Source organism: Rhodotorula paludigena (assembly GCF_050403205.1).
Source record: "Rhodotorula paludigena JCM10292 DNA, Rt_paludigena_JCM10292v1_ctg34, whole genome shotgun sequence".
NCBI classification, from domain to species: domain Eukaryota; kingdom Fungi; phylum Basidiomycota; class Microbotryomycetes; order Sporidiobolales; family Sporidiobolaceae; genus Rhodotorula; species Rhodotorula paludigena.
The window spans coordinates 138,008-160,245 of record NW_027481424.1 but is presented as its reverse complement, the minus strand read 5'-3'; the positions used below and the strand labels follow the sequence as shown (position 1 = coordinate 160,245).

Here is a 22,238-nt window from a genome sequence, read left to right as displayed (position 1 = left end):
CCAAGATGTGCAGCGCCAGCGGGCCGAACCGGACCAGGCCAGCGACATGCTCCGCCTGCAAGTGCTCGTCCTGCCACATCCACCTCATGACGTCCCGCATGGTGCGGAACTTGGTGTGCAGGCCCAAGTCGAGGGACGCGTAGCCCAGCGCCGTTCGTGGTCGGGATGCAGCTTGGATCGCGCGCTTGTCCGGCTGCTGGGAGCTGATCCGCTTTGCGAGCGGGTGCGCTTCGACGTCATGCTCGAGGGCGCGAGGCACGCGTGACCACTGCTGGAACCGCGCCGGAATGGGCGAAGTGGGCCGCCTCGAGCTGTTGTACTGACGGGAGAAACGAGAGCGGGTATCCAGAGAGCCAAGCTGGCGGAGAGAGCGCGGAAGAGGACAGAGCGTCCAGCATGACCTCTACGGAGCTTCGGGACGTCAATGAAGACGCGGCGAGTCAGAGCACGAAGGAGCGAGGAGCCTCATCCGCTGATTCCCCGAAGGCGGGCCGAGCGGTGGATGCCGGAGAGAGCGGCGAGCGAGGTCGTGAGAGAGCAGTTCGAAAAGCTCGGGACATTCTCAATGTGCAGTCAGCGAGTCTGCGAAAGCGACAACAGCACGCCGGCCAGGCACCACGACACCCAAAGCGCAAGCTACGCCAACGCGACCTCGGCCCTCCTCACCTTAGTCCGAGTCGCTGCTCTGGTCGCCGAGGAAGGCGCCAAACTTCTTGCGCTCGGCGAGCACCTGCTTCTTGCGCGCCGACGCGCTCGGGTGGGCGATGCCCCTCGGCTCGTCGTCGTCCGAGTCGGCGTGGATTGTCCTGCCGTCGCGCAGACCGGACGTCGACGGCGTGCCAGCGAGCTCCTGTAAGCATACGCAGAGTGATGAGTACGTGTAGCTGCTACTGGAATGCCCCGTCGCGTACAAATCGCGCCCAGAACAGCGGTAGCAGCCGGAAGAACGCACCTGCATCTCCCGCTCGATCAGCCTCTTCTCGCCGACAGCCTTGGCCTTGCCGACGCTCGGGAGCTTTCCGTTCTTGATCGGCAGCCCGAGCGAGTCGAGCCCGCCCTCGAGCAGCTCGAGACGTCGCTCGATCGAGAGGGTGCGCTCGGCGCCTGTCGCGCCAGTGAAGACGCGGCCGGCAGCGGCAGCTTTGAGGAGGTCCTGGAATTCAGGAGGGGTGCGTGAGCAGCCGCGGGATTCATCGTGCTTCATTGTGTAAGCCGAACACGAAGCGTGCTCGACCAACACAAGGCAGCGTATCCGCGAGACGCACCTTGAGCTTCTGCACGCGCTCCTCCTGCTCCTCGCTACCCTTGGCGGCATCACCAGGCTTCGGCTCGGGCGCCTTGCGCTGGCGCTTCTTGCCCTCGGTCGAGCCCGTCGACGCACGCTTCTTCGTCCCGCCCTTCGCCTTAGCCTTGCCCTTGCCCTTGACGTCTGCGCTGGAGCCGCCCTCCGAGCCGTCGTCGTAGCCCACATGCGAGCGCTCGACCTCGTGGCTCGAGTCGTCCGACTCGTCGATGAACTCGGTGCTCTTAATCGCGGGCGCCGCCTTGCCCTTGCCCTTGCCCTTCGCGGCGGGCGCAGTCGTCTTCTTCTTGCCCTTGTCGTCCGAAGCCGTCGCCTTGCTCTTGTTCTTGTCCTTGGCCTTGGCAGGCGGAGCGTCAGGCGAGCTCGAAGCGTAGGCCTCGTCATCGTCGTCCTCGTCATCGGCCTTGCGCGCCTTTCTGCCGACCTTCTTGCCCTTCTTGGCGGGCGCAGGCGACGAATGCACTGTGCTCGAGCTCGCTTCGGTGCTCGCGCCGTCTTCGGCGTCGTCATCGTCGGACGGCGCGTGGTTGGCGAGCGCAGAGATGCCAGCAGAGGCGATGCCGTCGAGCATGTCGACCGTGCTGCCGAGGAAGGTCTACGGTCGAGCGTACGAGTCATCAATAATGCACAGCAGTGTAGACTCTAGAGAGAATCGCACCTGCATGTTCTTGACCGCAGCTCGATCGTACTTGGTCTTGGGCTTGTCGAAGGCGTCCTCGTCCTCGCTCGGAGCTTGCTCGCTCTCGGACGGCGTCGCAGCCTTCTTGCGCTTCTTAGCAGGCGGTGGCGACGCGTCTTGCTGCTCCTGGTGCTCAGCCTGAATGCGCGAAGTGGGGCGACACCCTCAAAGGTCAGCTCTCGACAGCGCGGCAAGCGAGAGCGGGTCGCGAGAAGGACGCACCACGAGCGCAGCCCACTTCTGCTTGACCTTCTGCTTGAGCCCGCCCTGCCACTCTGCGTCGGTGCACTCCCAGTCCTCGTCGTCCCTCAACCTGCGGCGGATGTCCTTGAGCGTGAGGTCCTCGAGCTCGTCGTGCTCGATCGCGTGCTCGAAGACGCTCGCGAGGGAAGGAAGCTTGGGCGCCATCGCCGCGATCGTTCCTGTGCGCGAGCGAGCTGGGCGGAGCGAAAGAAGCGAGGCGACGAGATGTCAACTTGGCTACATCCGCTGCCGGGCAGCGTTGGAGGCTTGAGGGCTAGGACAGAACATTCTCTACCCTTTCAGACGTCTCACGACTACCAATAAGCGGTTGCTGGCGACGTGAGCTCTGCATCCATCAGGGGAATGTGGTACTCAGCACCTATCTCTGGCTCCTTGTTTTTGTCTTAAGGAGTCGAGCAAAGGATTCACAATTCTGATGCAAAGTCCTGTGCTTCGCCCGAGGGAGTTGGCTCGAGGTGATCTCGGACTTCGCTCCGCTCGCGACTCCCTGCCTCGTCGCACCTCTGCACCCGCACCGAGAGCTATGTCGGGCCGGCACACGTTCGCAGAACTCGCACAGAAGGCGCTCCGGCAGCGTGCCCAGGCCGCGTTCGGCAATGGGGGCGGTGGCGGACCTCGCATGGGCGGCGGAGGAGGAGGAGGGAACGGCGGGCCCAGCTTCGGGCAGGCGGTGGGCGGTGTGGGAGGCGTCGTGCTGCTTGCTGCTGCCGGTCTCACGATCAACGCGTCCCTCTTCAACGGTGCGCCCCGCCCTCACCTCTCGCCTCTCGTCGTCCCGATGCCGGAGAGCTGACGACTCGGCTTCTCTCCCCTCGCTCTCTTGAACGCTGCTGGTCATGTTGCATTCAACGCACTGCAGTCGACGGTGGTCACCGCGCCGTCAAGTACACCCGCTTGCACGGTGTCACCGAGGAGGTCTTCAACGAAGGAACTCATGTCGCGGTACATTCCTACCCCGCTCCGTCTCCTTGCCGGCCCTTGGCTCACGTGGTATCCGCGCAGATTCCCTGGTTCGAGACGCCCATCATCTACGACGTCCGCTCCAAGCCTCGAAGCATCGCTTCGCTCACCGGCACCAAGGGTGCGCCTATCTCGCCCTCCTCCTTCACCCGACGGGTACTGACGCACGTGAACCACAGACTTGCAGATGGTCAACATCACCTGCCGTGTCCTGTGCCGGCCACGGGTCGACGCGCTCGCCAAGATCTACACCGAGCTCGGCGCCAACTACGACGAGGTCGTCCTCCCGAGCATCGTCAACGAGGTTCTCAAGAGTGTCGTCGCCCAGTTTAACGCCTCGTGCGTGTCGTCCGCGCGCTCCGGTTCGGACTCTGCTGACCCCAGTATCCGAAACCGCGCAGGCAACTCGTGACGCAGCGCGAGATGGTGTCGAAGCTCGTGCGCGACAACCTCGAGCGGCGCGCGTCGCGCTTCAACCTGATCCTCGACGACGTCTCGATCACGCACGTCACGTTCTCGCCCGCGTTCAGCGAGGCCGTCGAGGCCAAGCAGATTGCGCAGCAGACGGCGCAGCGCGCGGCGTACCTCGTCGACCAGGCGCTCCAGGAGAAGCAGAGCATCATCGTCAAGGCGCAGGGTGAGGCGCGCAGTGCAGAGCTCATCGGCGAGGCCGTCAAGCAGAACAAGGGGTGCGTCTCCGTGCCCTCGCCTCTGCACACAGACCGGTCCTGATCCCTTCTCCCGCAGCTTCCTCGAGCTCCGCAAGATGGAGGCGGCGCGCGAGATCGCCGGCATGGTCGGGCAGTCTGGCAACAAGCTCATGCTCGACAGCCAGAGTCTGCTGCTGAACCGTACGTTCAGGCGTTCGTCGCACCTGACTTTCCCGTGCTGACTCGCTTTACCGCCGCGCAGTGAACACCGACAAGGAGGCGAAGAAGTAGGAATCTCTCATCTGACGTTAGTGTCTGTACCATCGCTCTTGCAACTCCTTTCCTTTCCCAGCATTGTGCCTGCGCCTCTCCTCTCGAGAGTGGGAGCGGAATGGGAGAGAGAGGGCTTCGCAATCGCAAGGTATCGTATACACGAGGTTCGACGGACGTTGAGTTGGCGCGAAGGAACGAGGGGAACACAGCACACAAGCGAGAGGCGAGAGAGAGAGAGAGAGAGAGCGAGGAAGGGACGACACAGGAGACGACGAGGTCACGAGCGGGAAGAGATAGAGAGGAACGTTTTTAAGGGAGGGGGTTCCGACAGCATCAGGAGACGAGGACGGAGACGGGGAGGAGGCGCTTAGTCTGCGGGGAAAGAGTCAGTGTCGGCAACGCGGAGGGGAAACTGTATCGGAGCGAGACGTACAGCCGCCGCCGTAGCCCTGGCCGCCCTGCGGGGCCGAGCCGTCTGCATCGTCGAGATAGAGTACAGGTCAGCTACTGCTCGATCCGGCGCGTCGTAGAGTGCCCGCAGCCCTGTTTCCGAGCCGCCGAGCCGCAGTCACACGAGAAGAGAACAAAAAGTCCCACAGTAGTCGCCGCCGTCTGAAAGACGGGTCCGGTAGAGAGGGGTATACGGAGGATGAGAGGGGGAAGTATGCAGAGGGTGGGCGTCAGTCGCACCAAAAGCCAGGACGGAGAGTCGCAGCGTCGTCGAGCGCAGACCGGATCCACGCTTCTGAGAACGACCCTCGAAGGACCGACTGGCCTCGACCCGGGGAGACGCGGACGCAGAGGGAGAAGGAGAGTCACGCACAACCGCCCTGCTGGCCGCCGTACGGCGCGCCCGACCCGTAGTTGGCACCGTCTGCTCGGAAAGCTTTCCAGAATCAACGACCCGTATCCGCGCGAGACGCTAGCCGACGTATCCGCGCGCGCACACGAGAAGCCCGAGGCAAGCGGGACCCGACACGAGAGAAGAGGAGAGAAGAGAGAGAGGGAACAGAGAACGCACAGCCGCCCGCCTGGCCCTGGCCGTACGACTGGTCGGCGCCGGCGTAGCCGCCCTGGGGCTGGCCACCGAAGCCGCCGGCCTGCTGGCCGTACCCGCCGCCGTAGCCGCCCTGCTGCTGGCCGTAGCCCGACTGGCCGCCGTAGCCACCGCCGTAGCCACCCTGGCCGCCGTCTGCGAGCGCGAGAAGCGGCCGTCAGGATCGCGTGCTTTCGGTGAGCGAGAGGGACGTGGGACGCACAGCCGCCACCGTAGCCACCCTGGCCACCGTACCCGCCACCGCCGTAGCCGCCCTGGCCACCGTATCCTCCACCGCCGTAGCCTCCACCGCCACCAGTGCGCTGGTTGGCGATGTTGACACGGAGACGACGGCCGTCTGTTTCGGCGAAAGCAAATCGTCAGTAGGGCTCGGTAAGCAGGAACAGTAGAGCAAACGCACCCTGTGATCCGATCGCCGCGAACCGAACGAAAGAGGGAAAGAGCGAGCATCATCGCGAGATCCAGGACGAGACCCAATCGACCACGGAAGTTTGCGCGCGCCAGACGACCGAGACGAGACGAGACGAGACGAGACGAGACGAGACGAGACCGTATCCGCGACACGACGAGGGACATCGAGACGCGAGGGAGAACCGGACCAGGCGACCAAGACGCGCAAGAGAAAAGGAACGAGAACGGAACGGAACGAAGAGGGCAACACAGTCAGGAAACCCGGGTCTCGAGACGCAACAATTGGGAGTGCTGCTGTCGGTAGAGACCGTTTGTGCGCAGAGGAACCAAACCGTTCTTGCGGGCTGCTGCTTCCCGGAAAACGGAAGCGCGATGCCCGATCCGAGAAGCAGCTTTCTGCGACGCGCGCGCGCACCACGAGAGTGGAGGAGGGCAAAACCTCTTCGCGTTGTGCAGTGTGGGAGAACGAGACGCACGAGCTCCTGGTCGTTCATGGCCTGGATGGCGGCGTCAGCCGAGGGCTGCTCGGCAAAGGTGACGAAGCCAAAGCCACGCGAGCGACCCGTGCCCGGCTCACTGCGAGTGGTCGTGTGTGTCAGTGGCATGCTCCGTGGCGCTTCGCTCCACCCGGGCGGGCTGTCGAGTGGGAGCGACTCGGCCTGGCCCGGGGAAGGGGTCGAGAGGGTGGTCGCGGGCGAGCTCACGTCATGACGATGCAGTCGACGATCTGGCCAAACTGGGAGAAGGCGTCGCGGAGCGAGTCCGAGTTGGTTCCCCACGAGAGGTTTCCGCTGCGCGCGAGGGACGACGCGATGGCGGCGAGTCAGCTGAGGTCCCACGGTCGGTGCTGGGCAGCACGCCAGAGCGCGTGGTGCGGGTGCTCGCACGGCAGAGTGGGTCTGGAGGAGGGTGCACGGACCAGTAGATCTTGGCTGCCATTTCTCACGAGTGTAGTGCGACGAGGCGGGAGCAACGAGGACGGGGCGAGGCGCAGGGCGACCGCGCGACCGCGACCACAGCCACGCCCTCCGCCAACGTCTCGCACGCAACGCCCCTCGCACTTCTCTCATCGTAATCATTAAGGTGCTGTTGTAGACTGAAAGCTAGCACGCAGCCCACACGCCGTGTAGCATCTGTACCAACGGGCTCGCCCTCGCTCTTTCCCCTCGTAATTGTGATGGACCCGCTGCATCGTCCTGCTGGCCACAAAAGAAGCCAGCAACTCCGCTGTGACACTAGCACGGCGAAGGGAAGCGCCGCAGTGGAACTCTGGAACCGATTGCAATGGTACAGCCCGCTCATACAGTCTCGCTCCCTCCCTCCTCTCGTCTACTCGACCAGCCTGCGAGACCGAGAGCTGGGTCAGTCGCGACCGGAAGAGACAATGTGACAAAGTGTTACGCACGCTTAGCCGGGCGGGAGGAGCGACGCGTCAAACGCCTCGACCTCGTCTGCGGCCGCATCCTCGTCGGCCATGCCAGACCACGGCGACGCGATCGGCGCTGCTCCACAACCCCGTCAGTAAAGAGACGCAGTAGAAATGTCGCGAGTCGAGGACGCACCGCGGGGCATGACCATCGAGCCCGAGCGCGCGGCCTCGAGGATGCCGTACGGGCGCACGAGCTTGAGGAACGCGTCGACGCGGGTCGTCTTGCCCGTCATCTCGACAATGACCGAGTCGTTCGAGATGTCGACCATCTTGCCGCCAAACTGCTCGGCGAGGAGCCGGATCCCGCTCAGGTGCGTGTGCTTTTGCCGCAGCGCTTCGGACGGCGACAGGTGCGGCGCCGCCGTGTCGACGTCGACGTTCGGGTGGATCGAGCCCGCCGCGCGCAGCGTGTTGTCGGCGTGCTGCTTGGCCGGCGAGCCCTCCTCGACGCCCTCGGTCGCGGGGAGGATGTCCGGGCCCTTGTTGGCGAGCTGGTTCTCAAAGTACTCGGGCCCGAGGATCGAGATCTTGGCGAGCAGGAGCTCGCGCTCGATCGTCTTGGTCCGCGTGTAGTCGAGAACAGCCCACACCGGGACCTGCGCAGGCGAGAGCGGGCTGGGTGAGCGTGCGGACATAGCGCGCGGACGAGCGAGTGAGGGAGCATGTCAACGCACGAGGTCCTCCAGTTGCCGCCGCGCCTGCTCAATGACACCGTCCTGACCCCTCAGCACGATGCACATGCGCGAGAGGTCCTCGATCTCGGTCGCGCACACGACGAGCGAGTCGATGTTGAAGCCGCGGGCGGCGAGGATGCCCGAGACGCGCGAGAGAACGCCGGGCTCGTTCTGAACGAGGCAGTTGAGGGTGTGGCGGGTGAACGGCTGGAGAGAAGGAGGCGGGGCTGATGTCGGCGGGGCAAGCGGTTGTGCGAGGAGAAAGATCGTAATTGCAAAGGCGTGGTCAGCTTCATTGCCTTCGTGCATGGGCACCTCCTGAGCGTCACTCGTGGCTCGAGCAGAGCAGCTCGATGCCGTAACACCGGCGAGCACCAGACACGAGCATCCGCCGTTCCGCCCATTACCTCCGGGCTGGGATGTCGAGCCGAAGAGGCAGCGAAACGGGGACGCACTGTTGTAGACGATGTTGTTGACGGCCTCCTGCGCACTCCACTGGGGCGGGTCGATGCTCGGGAGGGGCGGCGGGCGGCGCTTCGGGTGCGCGAGCTTGTACTCGGCCGCGCTCGTCGACGACTCGGTCGTGTGGGGCTGCTTGAACGCGGGCGAGCTCGGGGTCGAGTAGAGGCGCGTGGCCTGGGCGGCACGGCGCCGGAGGAGGGAGAAGGACATGCTCTGCGCGGCGAGAGAGAACGAGCCGAGGGAAGCGGGAGGAGCGGGAGGGGGCGAGAGTCAGCCGACAAGCTCAAATAGGGTGTGGACGCTGATCCAGGGCCCCATCGGATCCTCGGCAGGAGCTCAAGAGTCTTGCAATGCACCGTCTGCCTGTTGTTGCAGCGAGAGAGTGCCGCGATCAGTTGCTGCAGGACACGGAGCGAGAGCGAGATGCAGCGCACCTGGGACAGCGTGGGCACTGCGGGCGAAGGTCTGCGCAGTGGACTGGGCTTACTGTCAGTCGATCCTGGCTGCACGCGGACGAGAGCAAGCAGGAGCCGTGCCAGACCCGCTCGCGTTCTCGACTTCGCTTGACTCCGCCGCCCACGACACGCTCATCTCAGCTTGCCCGCACTTGCGACCTGCCACTACAGCTTGGTGAGCGTGTAGCTTGACATCGATCTCGCAGAGGCCGTTGATCACAGTAGTCCGCCCACCGCGACATTTCGCTTTCGACCATTGCGACGAGCAGCTTAAGGGAGGGGCGAACGGTGCTGAGCTTACGCCGGAGGACGGCACCCAGCCTCTGCAGCAACCGATCAGGTGTCGAGAGGCAATGGGCCGGCGAACGCGCGAGGACTCGCTGTCTCATGCAACAAGCTCCGCCGCCTAAACTCTCTTTCTCCCTCTCTCCGTCCTGCAATCGCTCACTGAAGCCTTGTCGGCGCCCGGTACACCATGTAGACAAAATTCCTGGTTTCGTAGCAATGGCGACAGCGATGGGAAGTACAGGTCGTGGGAGCGCAGCTGGCTGTGCGCCGACCGACGGACCCTCAGGAGACTCGACGGCCGCTCAGTCGAGCAGGTGGATAGTGCTTGCGTTGCGGTCGTCAACGAACTGTGCGAGGCGGAGTCAAGGGAGAGGGGGAGCGCAGGCTGGACGTCAGTCTCGTTCCTTCGAACGGTTCGAGCCCACGGCGGTGCGGGGAGACAACGCGAAGGCGCACGCGCAGAAGAGCATGTCACGCACGTTGTACATGTGGATGACCTTGGTCGAGAGGTTGCGCTCATCGAAGGGGAGGCTCTGAAGCGTGCCGAAGGCTGCCAGGCGTACGGAAGGCCAAGTCAGCGCAATTCCTCGTGAAGCAGCAAGCGACGGAGGAGACGCACCGATGACATGGTTGAGCCAGTAGTACTTCTCGCTGCCCGTCTCGAGCGTCGCGCGCAGGTGCAGTCCGCCGCCCGCCTGCCCCGGCCCCATAGTCTGCATGTACAGATCGTCGCCCTCGTCGTTGTACGCGTTGTAGCGCGTGTCGGCTGTGAAGATGCCCGTGCGCGGGTCGACGGTCTGCCGGAGAACGCGTGTGCCAACCAGGAAGGTCAGTTTCGAGGCGGAGGGCAGTAAAAGCGGGAAGCGTACACCCCAGTCGGCGCCCAAATCACGGATCGTCCAGAAAGAACCGTCCGCCATCGTGACGTTTCCGCCAACAATGGGAATGCCCTTGCGACGACCTGCAGGCGAGGTCACGTTGGGCAGGAGGTCGGCGGGACAGTCCACCATCGCCGTGTAGAGCCACTTGAGCTGGGGAAGGGGCGGGGCAGTGACATTGGCATTGGCACTCGGCTCGACCGCAGTCGCGTTGTCGTTGTTGCGGGCGGCGAGGGGGGACGCCGCGGAAAGAGAAGCGAGAGCCGAGAAGGCGGCCAAGGTCGAGGCAAAGGCGGGCAGCAACATGTCGGCGTGCAGCGTTCTCGAAGGGCAGTGTGGAGAAACAAGGGAAGGAGAAGCAGAAGGCAGCAACGCAGCACGAAGTCATCGAGTCCGGCGGTCCATTCTGGTCCGCCTGTCCCCGCCGGATAATCTTCTCCAGCGCGTCCCCGCACCCTTACACGCATCTTATGAGCGGAACAACGTCCCTCGAAAGCGCGCTAGCGACAGGCACTTGCTCGTGAAGCAGACCGGTTGATGCGAGAGACCCGGTTGAGAAGGCCGTTGCGATGAAGCCGGGTCACCGGGTCGTGGGGTGTCGCAGGGCGAGTGGTGGCGGATTGTGAAGCGGAGCGCTGCCTCGGGAGAGGACTCGAGAGATGGAGAGTATGGACGAAACAGAGATTGCGAAGCGTGGAGCGAGCGAAACTTGCAAGGTGAAGTGAAGGCATCGGCTTATGCGCATCTGCGGCAGCCAGGCGCGCTCATGCGGCAGAACTGCTGCTGCTCATCGAGCCTGCTTCGCTGCAATCGAGAGTCATGCGGGCAGCTGGATCATGTCGGCTCGTTCGGAGCTGGAGGCCAGAGCTTGTCAGCGTGAATTCGGGGAAGGGCCCTTTCAGACCGCAGAAGCCGCACCCTACTGCTCCTCAACCCTCCTCTTTGCCTCTTGCACCGTCTCTTCGACCCTCTCCATCACGCCCCTGACCTCCTCCCACGCCCTCGCCGCCCTCTCCTCCGCCCCCTCCTGCTCTCCGCGGCCCTCTCGCTCCCTTTCCAGCTCCTCGAGCACCTCCGCAAGCGCCTCCTTGACGCACCGATGCCTAGCGCTCATCTCCCCCGCGCGGAAGAACGAGCGCGGAAGCTTCGCCTTGCCCGCACCCGCGGAGGAGGAGGAGGACGAAGAGGGAGGGAGCGGGACCTCGATCGGCAGGCGCGCAAAGAGCGCCAGCAGCTCCGGCGAGGCACTCGCTCCCGCACCGCCGTCTCCGCTCGTGGGGGAGCTCGTGAGGGTCGGGAGGCGCCAGTACGGCGCGAGGGCGGCCGTACCCTTGCGTTGCTGCGACGCGGCGGCAGCGGCCCCACCGCCGACGCTGAGTTTGCGCGGCGAAGGCGGGCCGCTCGTGGCATTAATTGGCTGAGAGGAAGGAAGTGCGGCGAGCGCAGGGTGGAGGTGCGCTGTATGCGAGGGCGCGTGCGACTGCGCTTCGAGGTAGGCTGCGAGGAGGCGTGCGGTACAGATTTTGGCGGTCGGGACGAGGGTGACGAGCTGTGTGAGGCGTAAGTCAGCGTCTCTCTGAAAAGGTGCGAGGTAGAATGCGCGCACCTCGATGAAGGAGAGGAAAGCCGCCTGCGAGAGACCCTTCATCCGCCCGACGATCTCCGACACGGTCGAGCTCGCGTCGAAGTAGCCGTCAACGGCAGGAGCTCCAATCTGTGGACGGAGAGCACCGTCAGCGCGCGAATCATGGCGGACAGTACCGAGAGAGAGACAGGCGCACCAGCTTGAGGAGCCGCACAGCGATTTCTCGCTTGTCGCCCAAGTCCGTCCCGTCGTCCTCGCGGGCCTGTTCCCCCTTCGCTGCGCGCTCTCCCGCCCGCTTCGATCCCTTCGTCGCGTTGTGCATATCCTCCTCCAGCGAGTCGGCCTCGCTTCCCTGCGATTCATCGTCCTCATCGCTGTCGCCATCCGGATGCGCCTCGTCCGAGAAGGCCCAGAAGACGGTGTCGAGCGCCTTGGACGACAGGGCGCACATGGACGGCGAGGAGGCGCTCGGCCTGAAGTAGCGCAAGAGGCTCAGCGGCGCGGGGCGTGCGCCTGGAGCGGTGAAAGACGACCTAGTCAGTACAGCGGACCGACGCCTCAATACTCGCACCGAGACGCACCTGCGCCGTCGTCGGCAGCCTGGCGCTCCTTCCGAACGTGCTCGTCCTCCCACGCGCGCACAAGCACCCTCAGAAGCTCCCACCCTCCCACTTCGACGACGGGCCTGTCCTTGCTCCACAGGCGCTCCTTCCTCGCTGTCGTCCCGCCGAGCACGTCCCACAGGTCGTCCGCGTCGAGCATGCGGTTTGCAGCCGCGACGAGCGGATCGTGCGCGCCTCCTTCGTGCGGCGCTTCGGCATCGGGATCCTCGCCGCTCACTCCCGCGCGAGCCTTACCCTTCCCCTTCCCCTTCTTCTCCGCCGCCTTCTGATCCCGGGCGAGGCGCGGTTCGCGCGGGAGGCCGTACCCGCGCACGGCCTCGCCGACGAGGTCTGCTCCGCTCTGCGCGCCGAGCACGTCGGCGAGGAGGGCGCGCGCGTGCTCGCGCACGGTGCGGTGCGAGACGGGGCCGAGCGGGTCGGAGTGGTGAGGGACGAGGCGCGTGCGGGGGTTGGACGGGCCGGAAGAGGCGGTCGAAGTGGAGGGGCCTGCGGCGCGAGACGAGGGGAAGGTCGAGGCGCTTTGCGTAGGTGGCCTGAAGAGGAGCGGGAAGAGGGAGAGGGAGAGCAGGAGACGGATCTGGTGGCTGCGTGGGCGCGTCAAACGGGGTCAGAATGCGCAACGCATGACGCGGAAGGGGAGAGTGCGCACCGGGTTGGGTGGTTCAAGCGATTCGCGAGTCCCTCGAGGAGAAGCAGTGCATCGTGGTCTGTGGGGAGCACTATGAGCCTGGTTCCTGCCCGAACTAGCGCGCAGCGAGTGCACGTACACGAAGCGGCGTCCTCGACCTCGAACTGGGTGTCGACGAAGGCCGACTCTGCCGCGCGGAGGGGTTCCGGGTCGCGTTCGTGGGCCTTGCGGAATACGGCTGCGAGTTTCGGCTTGCGGATCTGCGGCGCTGGAGGAGCGGTGGACGCGGTTGACGGTTCAAGGCGGGGAGCCTTGCGAGAGGGCGCGTCGGCGGGCTGCAGGTCGTGTGCGCGTTTCGGTGGAGGCGAAATCGTCAGGTAGAGCATCCTCGCACAGCTCGCTGCCCGACTCGAGGCGAGGGAGTGCGGCGAGAGAAACGCGCTGATGAGAACGAGCACAAAGTCGCGCACTCGCTCGTCAAGCAACGCGCCAGAAGAGCGCAGATGCACAAAGCGGTTGTACAAGAACACTTCAGACTCGTACACACGCGCACACACGCTCCGAGTGCATTTGTGTCGGCCCACTTGCACCGCCTCCTCGTCTCCCTTTCTCCTTTTTCCACTCTCTCCTCTCCCAGCGAGTCGCCCAGCCGCAGACGCTGGGCAAGCGACATGGCAACTGCTGCGTGGACTCACGCCTACCCGTTCTCGCTCCAGCTCGACCCCGCCCGCTCCATCGAGAGCTACTTTCCTCGCCTCGCTCAATCCGACAAAGGAAGGCTCGCGGACCCTGCAAGCCAGGCAACGACCGACCCTCGCAAGCGGAGACGGCTCAGCAAGGACGCCGGCACAGCCTCCGCTGCGGCCGCGGCAGTCCCGACTCCCGACTCATCCCTTTCTTGTCCTGCTCGCGCCGCCTCGACCGTCCAGTCTGTACCCACTTCAGCCACCAACGAGCAGCAGCGATCTGCTAGCATAGCAGTCAAGCGTCCGGGGCCGATACTCGCCTCTCACCCTCCAGCCGTCCCTCCTGCGTCTGCACCGAATTCAGCAGCAAATGCATCTGCTGTTCCACGGCCCTCACCGAGCGCGTTACCTGCTCACGACGGCAAAGACGATGACGACGAGTACCGCCTCCCGTCTGTTCTCTCGCGCAACGCGCTGCATCCTCCCCTCGCCGGGCTCAAGTTCGACTACTACCGGCCGTACCTCCTCGCGCGCCCCATCTCGCCCGCGTGGTCCTCGCTCTACTGCGAGACCTTCATTCACTTCTGCTGCTCCGTCTCCGACCCGCACACGTGGAGCACGCGCCCGCAGCGCCTCCTCGCCGTCGACAACCCGCCCGACATCGTGCAGCACCTGCGCTCGCTCGAGCCGAACCGCGCCGTCTTTCGCGCGCGCGCGCCGCTGCACAAGAGTGATGCGCACAGGAGCGTCGGAGACGCAGACGGGATGGCGGGTCGGCTCCTCGCGATGAAAGACGTGATGCGGTGGATCTGGGACGACGACTCGATCGGGCTCGACGAGGTCGCGGGCATGATCCTCACGGCGCCGCTCGCCGTGCACATGATCAGTGCGTCTCGCCTTCCCTCACGCTCCGGGCGGTCGTGCGAGACTCGGGCTCACTGCTATGTGCGCCTCGCTAGTCCGCACGCTCGCCTCGACGCAGCGGTACACGATCGTGCGCCGCATCGCCGAAGAAGACCTCTTCCGCTACCTGCGCCACCGCTCGCCCTCGCTGTACACTCCTCGGGAGCGCGCCGCGCTCACGCTCCTCGAGTGGCTCGTCGACCCGCGCGCGCCCGACCTCGTGAGGAGGTACCGCTTCTTGCTCGACCGCGAGGGGCGCGTGCGGAGAGGGGCGCGGAGTGGTGAGAGCCCGTGGGAGTGGTGGTTGCAGGCGGGCGAGGGCGAGGCGAGGACGGCGGAGGTGCTCGACGACTGGGAGAGGGAGGTCATTCGGACCGAGGGGTGGGACGCGGCGTAGCGACGCATGTGCGTGCATGCTGAGACGCCGTGGACGTGTCTCTCGGCGGGGCTACGGCGGCGTCCGGCGGCGGCTTGCGGAGTACAGTCCAGAACGCAGGCTCTCGAGGAAGCGTTCGGTTTCAGGAGTCGCTCACGTTCGACTCGCTCCGAGACTTGATCATTCCAGACATGCACTATGCGCGACAGCAGTCGAGACAGCTAGGCCACTCCAGCCCGAGTGAGTCCTCGTGCACTCTGACCATTCTTTTGTCTTCGCTTGCTCGCTTTGCTCTTGTCGCTCGTCTCGCCGACGACTTGCCGACGACTCTTGACCGCTGCGTGTGCCGGAGATGGCTGACGCGAGCTGGGTGGATGCCTACCCGCTGTCTTTCCTCCCTTCGCTCGCGCAGCTCTCCTCCATCGACCGTCAACCTCAGGCGTCGTCTCGCGTCCCTCGCCCCGCCTCGCAAGCGCCGCCCTCCCCCCTCGAGCCGCCCCTGCCGAGGCCCAAGAGCCCCGTGCGGGACGCCCGCCTGCGCAAGAAGCGCCCGCTCGACTCGCGCGAGGTCGGCGGACGCAACGAGGCGGTGCAGCGACCGCGAAAGCGGGTCGAGCGCGGTGAGTCCCGCGGGGCCGCGACGAGCGACGGAGGAACCGCGGCGACGAGTTTGGCGAGTCCGAGGAAGGGGCGGCGCGGGAGGAGCAGGGCCGACTCGGGTGCGAGCGGCGAGGCGGCGAGGTCGACGCACTGGGAGCATGACCGGCACCCTCGCCCGGCAAACGCTAGAGACGGGCGCTCGGCGAGCATGGAGGCCTGCCATCACGTCTCGACCAGGCAGAGCGAAAAAGAGCGACGATGGGCTGTCCGTCCTCTCATGTACGGCGGACGCAGCGACGAGACTCAGTTCGCGGCGCGCAATCTGCAAGGCGTCAACTCGCTCGACGACCTGAGCGCCGTCAATTCCGAGCCGGTGACGAGCACCGCGCACGCTGCGCCGACGCCGCGGGTCACGCTTGCGGTCAAGGGCGCCGCTGCGCGCTCGTCGCCCGCAGCGGCCGTCGTCGCTGTATCGCCAAGATCCCCCTCGATCCTCCCCGAGCCGACACCTCGCGCCTTGACCGAATTTTCGCCGCCAGCAGACCACCTGAGCCTCGCGCATTTCGCCAAACTCCTACTCGACCGCCCAACCGAGCCGACATGGTCGAACCCGCTCTACGATTCGCTCCTGAGCTTCTTCACCGCGTGCGCAGACCCTGCATGCTGGACCAGCCGGCCGGACGACCTGCTCCCGAAGACGAAGCAATTCCACCTCTCGGCATATTTGACATCGCACCAGCCGAACAAGAGCGAGATCCAGGCGGCTCACCGCCCTAGTCCCGAGTCAGGCTTCGACACACTCTCCAGCAGACTGCAGGCCAAGGTCTCGGCAATGTCTGACGTGATGCGCTGGCTCTGGGAGGACTCGTCGCTCACCGTGTCACACGTCTGCGGCCTCGTGCGGCACGCTCCGCTCTCCATCTTCTTCCTCGGTGCGTTCGGCTCTCCCCTCTTCTTGTGCTCGAGCTTCCAATTGACCGACCGTGCCGCCCAGTCCGCGAGTACAGCAGCGCTGTCCGCCTAAGCGAGCTCGTCCAGCACGCCGAGCGCGAGCTGCGCCTCTACCTCTTCTCTCTCCCACTTCTGTCTCGCACTGCGCATGAATCCGCTGCCGAGATGCTGCTCAACTGGCTCAACACGCCCGCCGAGCCGGACCGACACTACCTCTTCTTCTGCCGGCCGGACGGGGCGCTGAGGAGCGAGAAGCCGTGGGACTGGTGGTTTGACCGGGCGGAGACGACCCAGGGCGTTCAGATGTGGATGTTGGACGCGTGGGAGGCGGTAAAGCTGAAGGAAGAGGTCTGGATCGAGTAGCAAAACGACGAGAGGCAGGATGGGAAGGTCCTCTTGGTCCGCTCGATTATCTCGCGTTTACAAGATTACAGGCGCTATGCGAACCACGACGCCTCACAGACCCTGTCGAGCTCTTCCGGAAGCACTGTGAGGAGAGTAGCAAGTCCGCGGAGTAGCGCGCTCGCAGGTCGAGAGGTTCGGCTCTCTCTCCTTCGACCCGTCGCTCCCTCTCTCCGCTATCGGGATGAGCTCTGCTGTCGACTCTCTCGTTTCGAGAGTGCAGACCTGGATCGACGCATACCCTCTCTCTTTCCTACCGTCGCTCGAGCAGCTTTCCGCCGCACGGCCTCGAGTCGCTCGTCCCGCACCGCAAGACCCGTTCCAGTCGGTCCCAGGCCTCAGTGTCGCCAAGTATAAAGTGACCGACGCCGTCGCGACCCGCGGCAAGCGGCTGGTTGCGTGTCTTGACGCGGACGACCATCCTGCTTCCGAGCGGGTCGACGCCGCGCAGGTCAGTCTCGGTCTTGGGCCACAGTTCAGCTGCATCCGCAGTTCTAAGCCAGTCGGGAGGTCCAGGGCTGAGTCGACGAGCTTATCGCAGGCGAATGAGCTGGAGACGAGGCAGGTCACCGATACGGCGAGTTCGTCCACGGCACCGACGCATCCGATGGAGGAGAGCGGCTACAGCAAGAGGAAGCGCAAGGGTCGCAAAGCGCGCCAGCGGGCGAAGGCAAGGCTGGAGGCCAGCGCTGAGGTGACTGCAACTGTTGAGCTTCCTTCATCCGCCCGTCCACCAACTCCTCTGCCGCCTCCTCCATCGCTGCCACCAGCGCTACCTTCGCGACCGAGCCTGCCCGTCTTTCTCAGCTCCGAAACGCTCTTCCCCGACCTTTCCCGCCTTCGCATCACGCACTACGATGCCTTCCTCCTCCGCCGTCCCGTCGAGCCCGCCTGGTCCGCCCCCATGTACGAATGCATTCTGCGCTTCCTTCTTTCGAGAGCGCCAGCCGAGCACTGGCACCCGGTTCCCGCTCGACTCGCATCCGCCGACCAGCTGCTCTCGACCGCGCGCGAGATTCGCGCGCGGCAGCCCAACACGCAGGCGATCCGCGCATGCTTCCAGCCACGCGATGCGCCAGGCTTCGACACGCTCACGGCCGCCATGCAAGCCAAGTTCTATGCGATGCAGCTCGTCATGCGCTGGATGTGGGGGGACGTAACGCTGAGCGTTCACGCTGTCACGGACCTTGTTCAGCGTGCGCCGCTTGCGCTCCACATCCTCGGTGCGATTCGCCTGCTCGTTCGAGTAAGACGTGTGACTAAATGAGCCTACCATCTACAGTGCGCGAGTTCTCCAGTTCTGTCCGCCTATTCGACCTTGTCGAAACGTCTGAGCGCAACCTCCGTCTCTACCTGTCAAGCCTCGCACTTCCGACGCCCTTTCAGCGAGCCACCATTCGTCTGCTCGACTGGCTCAACACGCCTGCCGAGCCAAACCGGCACTACCTGTTCTTCTGCTCGCCCGACGGCGCGCTGCGGAGTGAACGGCCGTGGGATTGGTGGGATGCGCTTGCTGAGACGCAAGCCGGCGCACGTACGAAGGACTTGGACAAATGGGAGAAGACGTTGCTGGCGAGAGAGCGATGGGGAGCATAGCAGTGGCTGCGAGATGAGGTGTAATGAGCAGCTTGAGAAGGTCGAGGCGAGTTGGCGGCTCTTCTCGCCGATTCGCGATCCTGCTTGGTCCACAAGCACCTCGTAACATACTGGAAGCACGTAGAGAGCGTGGCGCTCTTTACAGGTAACCGCAGTCCGCATATTTCAGCAGCCTCTTTCCGAGCTATGCGTCTCTTTCACTTGCTCATCTGTGTCCTCGCTTCGCCGGGCAGCCCACACTCGCAGCAGCCTGACTGCTCTACTTGTAGAGCCTCTAGCCCAGAGCCTCGATCCGACCACCCGGCATGGCGGCGCCTCGTCTCCCTCGACCTGTCTCGTGCTTCGCTTCGGTCGCGCTCATCTCGTCTCCGGAGGCTTCGAATCGGATGCCAGAGCCACTGGAGGAGATTGAGGCTTCGCCAGAAGGGTGCAACGAGTCGGCGACTGCGACAGTGGGAGCGGACGGTAGCATGCTCCACGGCGAGGACTCCCCAGACTGGCTCGAGCTGTACGGACAGTCTCCGAAGGAATGGGCAGGGAAGGAGCAAGACCAGTCTCCAGCGGTAGAGCGTCTCCGATCGCTGTCGCAACCGGAGTCGACAAGCCTCGCCATGATTTCGTCCGCGTCTGCATCCAGCGACGACGAAATGCCGCCCTTCCGCCCGCCAGTGCCAGTTGACGGGCATTCCTACGACGAGCTCTCCCTCCTCCCCAGCGGAAGTCTGCCACCGCTCATGTCGAACGCGCTCGCGCGCCGGCCGCCTCAACAGCTGCGCGAGATCGCGCCTCTCCCTCGCCCATCCTCGTCTGCTCGCCTGTCCGTCAACGAAGTGTTCCCATCGTTCGCGACAGTCACGCCGGCAACCCTCTCTCCGTACCTCCACATCGGCCACCCGCCGTCCCCGCCCTGGTCCCTCGCCTTCTACCGCTCTCAGGCCCAGTTCCTCCTCTCCTGCCTCCCTGTTCCCTCGTCTCCGTCGCAAACGTACCAAGAGCTCTCTCTCGCGTCGTCCGGCCACCTCCTCCCCGGCGGCGCCGTCCTCCCACCCCTGTCCCTCTTCGCCCTCGCGTACGCGCCGAACCGCGCCAAGCTGCAGGACGACTTTGTCCCGTGGGACGCACACGAAGGCGCCGCCGCCCTCCCGCGCGACGTGCGCACGTGGCTCCGCGTGTGCGCAAAGGTCGTCGCGTGGCTGTGGGACTTTGACGAGGCGCAGGTCGGCGAGGGAGACTTGCTGAGCGTGATCCAGGGCGCGCCGCTCGAGGTGCACTTCCTCAGTGCGTCCGCGCGACATGCTGCTGAAGCTCGACCTGCGGAGCAAGGTGATTGCTCACATGGTGCATTGGCGCAGTCCGCGAGTACGCCGACGTCCTGCGCATCGCCGCCCTCCTAGCCCGCCTCGAGCGCGCCGTGCTGGACGACCTGCGCAAGCTCCAGAACAGCGCCGACCTTGCGTTGAAGCAGCGCGCAGCGCTCGTGCTGCTCGAGTGGATGCTCGTGCCGGGCAAGGAGCAGGAGCGCAAGGTGATGCTCCTCAAGAAGCGGGACGGTCGACAGGAGCCGGGATGGAAGGACTGGCTCAAGCGAGTCGACAAGGGCGAGCGCATCAGCGCGGAGGCGCTTGACGAGTGGGAACAAGCGGTGCAGAAGCTCGATAAGTGGGAGCAAGCGGTGCAGAAGCTCGACGAGTGGGAGAAGGCGATGAAGGAGTTCGAGGCTGGCTTAGCTTCGTCGAAGAGCCTTGGTTAGCACGTCTCGAGCGAGAGCACCCGGACCCGGCAGAGTGAACAATGCGAGTCTATGCAGAGAGGGCAGAGAAGAAACAACCACAAACATACCGGCTCGTCTCGCAGGGACGAGACGCGCGAGGGAGGGGGGTATGATAACATCGCAGAACTGAGTGTCCCCTGCCGGCCGTCTAGTCGGCCCTGCAGGTCAAATGTCCCTCGATCATGGCAAGCGCCGCTCCCAAGGCCCTGCCAACGATAGGGAGATTCAGCGAGAAGCTCGAGCGTGAGCAGGAACGAAGGAGGAAGAGCGCACCATCCCAGCTCGACGTCGCCGACCTTCTTGCCCATCCACACCTGCCGCTCCTCGTCGAGCTCGTACCCGAGGCTGAGGAGCGAGTACATGAACGTCAAGTCGAGGCAGTACTCGGGCCGATCGGAGAGCTCGTCCATCGCCTCCTTGTTCTTCTTGAACCGCGCCCACGACGCGTCGTTGCGCCCGGAGCACACATCGGTCGTGAGCTTGCGCAGGGCCGAGATGCTGAAGGGCGAAGTGAGGCCGAGCGGGGCGATGCGGTCGTAGAAGTAGGACAGGCTGCAACAAGGACGCAATCTCGTGAGTCGCGCGCGCAAAGTGGAAGCTAGAGAAGAGGACGGCACGCACGCCCAGACCTTGCCAGCCGAGAAGACCTCGCTCATCTTGGGCTGGTACACGCCGGCGAACGCGCACGGCGGCTTGTCGCACGCGGCGTCCTTGTTGATCATGACCTCCATGATGCGCCTGCACGCCTCGAATCCGGAGCCGGTGCCGACCATCGTCACCTCGACCTCGCTGCGCCCGGGCGGGTCGAGCGTGACGACCTTGGTCTCGCCCTTGAACATGCACGGGTTGGGAATCTTGTCCTTGGTCGTCAACTCGTCCCACTCGACGGGCGTGCCCTTGGGCGCCGACTGCCACACGTAAGAGTACGCGACGAGGTTGTGCACGGCGCGGCGCGCCTGCATCAGCCCGTACCCGAGGTGCGAGTGCTGGTACAGGACGTGGTCCGCTCCGGCAAACTGCAGCTCGTAGATGTGGTCGCCCGGCGCGAGGTGGTCTGACGAGCCGGGGTCGTAGATGGGCTCGAATACGATCTGGGTCGAAGCACCGCCGAGGTCCATAACGGCGGCGGTGCCTGCCGAAGCGGGTTGGTCGGGGCCTATCAAGCCGAGGAGCTGCACGCGGTGAAGGTCAGACTCGCGTACTTTGTACTGGAGGCGACGCGCGCTGTACGCACGAAGTTGATGGTGATCCAGGCGTACACGCCCTCGTCCTTGCCGTCCATGACGACGACGCCGTCCTTGACGACCTGGAAGGGCCACTCGTCGTTGAGCCAGCGCTCGACCTCGTCGAGGATGGCCTGGCTCTCGCGCGCGCCGAGCAAGCGCAAGCCCGCGGTCGCCTTGACAGCGATCGGGGTGCACGACCGCTCGCTCTCGGGCACGCCGTCGAACGCGTGCTGCATCAGGCCGCGGAGGCTTTCGGCCGCCTCCTTGGGCTTGCCCTTGTACGCCGAGAGACCGGGCTTGGTCGTGAAGAAGCCCTCGTCCTCGAGTTTGGGCAGCGCTTTCGGGTCGGGGTCGCAGTGCGAAAAGGTGTAGAGGTGCATGCGCGACCCGGTCGAGCCGGCGTCGATCATGAGGGCGTACGAGGTCGCCTTTTGGCCCTTTGGCGGCGTGCACTTTTTCGAAGACGCGCTCTGCTGCTTCTGCGGCGAGCTCGGCGGGAGCTTGTCGAGCTGGACGGCCGCCTCGTTGGGCGCCTTGCCCGTCGGCGCGAGCGTCTCGGTCGCGGCCGAGCGGTAGCCCTCGCGTCCGCCTCCGCTGCTGTGGCCGAAGAAGAAGATGAGGAAGAGGAGGGCGGCGGCGATGGCGGCGATGCGTTTCGGCGTGAGGGAGCGGAGCGGGTGGGTCGGGCCGAGGCGGTCTGCGCGGGCGCCCCTGCCAGAGGGGTTGCCGAGGTTCATGGCGCCGTCGTCCGAGTCGCTGTCGAGGTCTGCGGCGCTGGCGAGGGGCTGGTTGTGGAGGGTCGGGAGCGCGGGCGTCGGCGGGAAGTGGACGGTGGGCATCCGCGAGTGTCTGCGCTGGAGGAGCGCCGGAGACGGAGGCTGGTGCTGGCTTGCAGACCCCAGCTTGGCTCGGCTGTGCTGCGTGCGAGCGCGAGAGCTCGAGCGAGGCAGCGGCGAGATGAGGGCAGCGGGAGAGCGAGCGAGGGCGTGCGCGGGTGCAGCGTGCGCGTGTGCTGCTCGAGTGCGAGCCTGTGTGCGCTCTGCTGTGCTCGCCTGGCTCGATCCTGCGAGCTGCACGCGACAGTCGTGCATCAACCGCGTCGCCTGGC

At 65.2% G+C, this 22,238-nt stretch overlaps 11 protein-coding genes across 11 annotated transcripts; 5 read left to right on the top strand and 6 right to left on the bottom strand.

Annotated features, from left to right (window-relative positions):
• Positions 1–667: 667 nt before the first annotated feature.
• On the bottom strand, positions 668–2,390 carry JCM10292_007732 (uncharacterized protein; the record flags this gene model as incomplete). Its single annotated transcript, XM_076650341.1, has 5 exons — positions 668–850; positions 953–1,153; positions 1,266–1,898; positions 1,962–2,120; positions 2,205–2,390. 5 exons carry the CDS (start codon positions 2,388–2,390, stop codon positions 668–670), a joined length of 1,362 nt encoding a protein of 453 aa, XP_076504143.1.
• A 379-nt stretch (positions 2,391–2,769) lies between these two features.
• PHB2 (prohibitin subunit PHB2) lies at positions 2,770–4,147 on the top strand (the record flags this gene model as incomplete). Its single annotated transcript, XM_076650340.1, has 7 exons — positions 2,770–2,986; positions 3,106–3,188; positions 3,249–3,327; positions 3,386–3,545; positions 3,608–3,895; positions 3,954–4,057; positions 4,119–4,147. The coding sequence occupies 7 exons, from the start codon at positions 2,770–2,772 to the stop codon at positions 4,145–4,147; spliced, it is 960 nt and encodes a 319-aa protein (XP_076504142.1).
• A 349-nt stretch (positions 4,148–4,496) lies between these two features.
• JCM10292_007730 (RNA recognition motif domain-containing protein) lies at positions 4,497–6,536 on the bottom strand (the record flags this gene model as incomplete). Its single annotated transcript, XM_076650339.1, has 8 exons — positions 4,497–4,501; positions 4,563–4,604; positions 4,953–5,003; positions 5,151–5,321; positions 5,389–5,523; positions 6,070–6,173; positions 6,302–6,388; positions 6,517–6,536. The coding sequence occupies 8 exons, from the start codon at positions 6,534–6,536 to the stop codon at positions 4,497–4,499; spliced, it is 615 nt and encodes a 204-aa protein (XP_076504141.1).
• Positions 6,537–7,004: 468 nt separating this feature from the next.
• Positions 7,005–8,372, bottom strand: ILV6 (acetolactate synthase regulatory subunit; the record flags this gene model as incomplete). Its single annotated transcript, XM_076650338.1, has 4 exons — positions 7,005–7,099; positions 7,160–7,622; positions 7,701–7,927; positions 8,156–8,372. The coding sequence occupies 4 exons, from the start codon at positions 8,370–8,372 to the stop codon at positions 7,005–7,007; spliced, it is 1,002 nt and encodes a 333-aa protein (XP_076504140.1).
• An 835-nt stretch (positions 8,373–9,207) lies between these two features.
• On the bottom strand, positions 9,208–10,089 carry JCM10292_007728 (uncharacterized protein; the record flags this gene model as incomplete). The annotated part of the gene is made up of 4 exons (XM_076650337.1): positions 9,208–9,252; positions 9,385–9,455; positions 9,525–9,702; positions 9,775–10,089. The coding sequence occupies 4 exons, from the start codon at positions 10,087–10,089 to the stop codon at positions 9,208–9,210; spliced, it is 609 nt and encodes a 202-aa protein (XP_076504139.1).
• Positions 10,090–10,702: 613 nt separating this feature from the next.
• On the bottom strand, positions 10,703–13,005 carry JCM10292_007727 (uncharacterized protein; the record flags this gene model as incomplete). Its single annotated transcript, XM_076650336.1, has 6 exons — positions 10,703–11,332; positions 11,390–11,497; positions 11,565–11,881; positions 11,950–12,575; positions 12,641–12,698; positions 12,759–13,005. The coding sequence occupies 6 exons, from the start codon at positions 13,003–13,005 to the stop codon at positions 10,703–10,705; spliced, it is 1,986 nt and encodes a 661-aa protein (XP_076504138.1).
• A 285-nt stretch (positions 13,006–13,290) lies between these two features.
• JCM10292_007726 (uncharacterized protein) lies at positions 13,291–14,605 on the top strand (the record flags this gene model as incomplete). The annotated part of the gene is made up of 2 exons (XM_076650335.1): positions 13,291–14,191; positions 14,265–14,605. 2 exons carry the CDS (start codon positions 13,291–13,293, stop codon positions 14,603–14,605), a joined length of 1,242 nt encoding a protein of 413 aa, XP_076504137.1.
• Positions 14,606–14,936: 331 nt separating this feature from the next.
• On the top strand, positions 14,937–16,498 carry JCM10292_007725 (uncharacterized protein; the record flags this gene model as incomplete). The annotated part of the gene is made up of 2 exons (XM_076650334.1): positions 14,937–16,116; positions 16,179–16,498. The coding sequence occupies 2 exons, from the start codon at positions 14,937–14,939 to the stop codon at positions 16,496–16,498; spliced, it is 1,500 nt and encodes a 499-aa protein (XP_076504136.1).
• Positions 16,499–17,144: 646 nt separating this feature from the next.
• Positions 17,145–18,133, top strand: JCM10292_007724 (uncharacterized protein; the record flags this gene model as incomplete). Its single annotated transcript, XM_076650333.1, has 2 exons — positions 17,145–17,760; positions 17,820–18,133. The coding sequence occupies 2 exons, from the start codon at positions 17,145–17,147 to the stop codon at positions 18,131–18,133; spliced, it is 930 nt and encodes a 309-aa protein (XP_076504135.1).
• A 611-nt stretch (positions 18,134–18,744) lies between these two features.
• On the top strand, positions 18,745–19,883 carry JCM10292_007723 (uncharacterized protein; the record flags this gene model as incomplete). The annotated part of the gene is made up of 2 exons (XM_076650332.1): positions 18,745–19,411; positions 19,486–19,883. 2 exons carry the CDS (start codon positions 18,745–18,747, stop codon positions 19,881–19,883), a joined length of 1,065 nt encoding a protein of 354 aa, XP_076504134.1.
• Positions 19,884–20,052: 169 nt separating this feature from the next.
• GDA1 (guanosine diphosphatase) lies at positions 20,053–21,969 on the bottom strand (the record flags this gene model as incomplete). Its single annotated transcript, XM_076650331.1, has 4 exons — positions 20,053–20,110; positions 20,178–20,456; positions 20,526–21,076; positions 21,139–21,969. The coding sequence occupies 4 exons, from the start codon at positions 21,967–21,969 to the stop codon at positions 20,053–20,055; spliced, it is 1,719 nt and encodes a 572-aa protein (XP_076504133.1).
• Between the last annotated feature and the right edge of the window lie 269 nt (positions 21,970–22,238).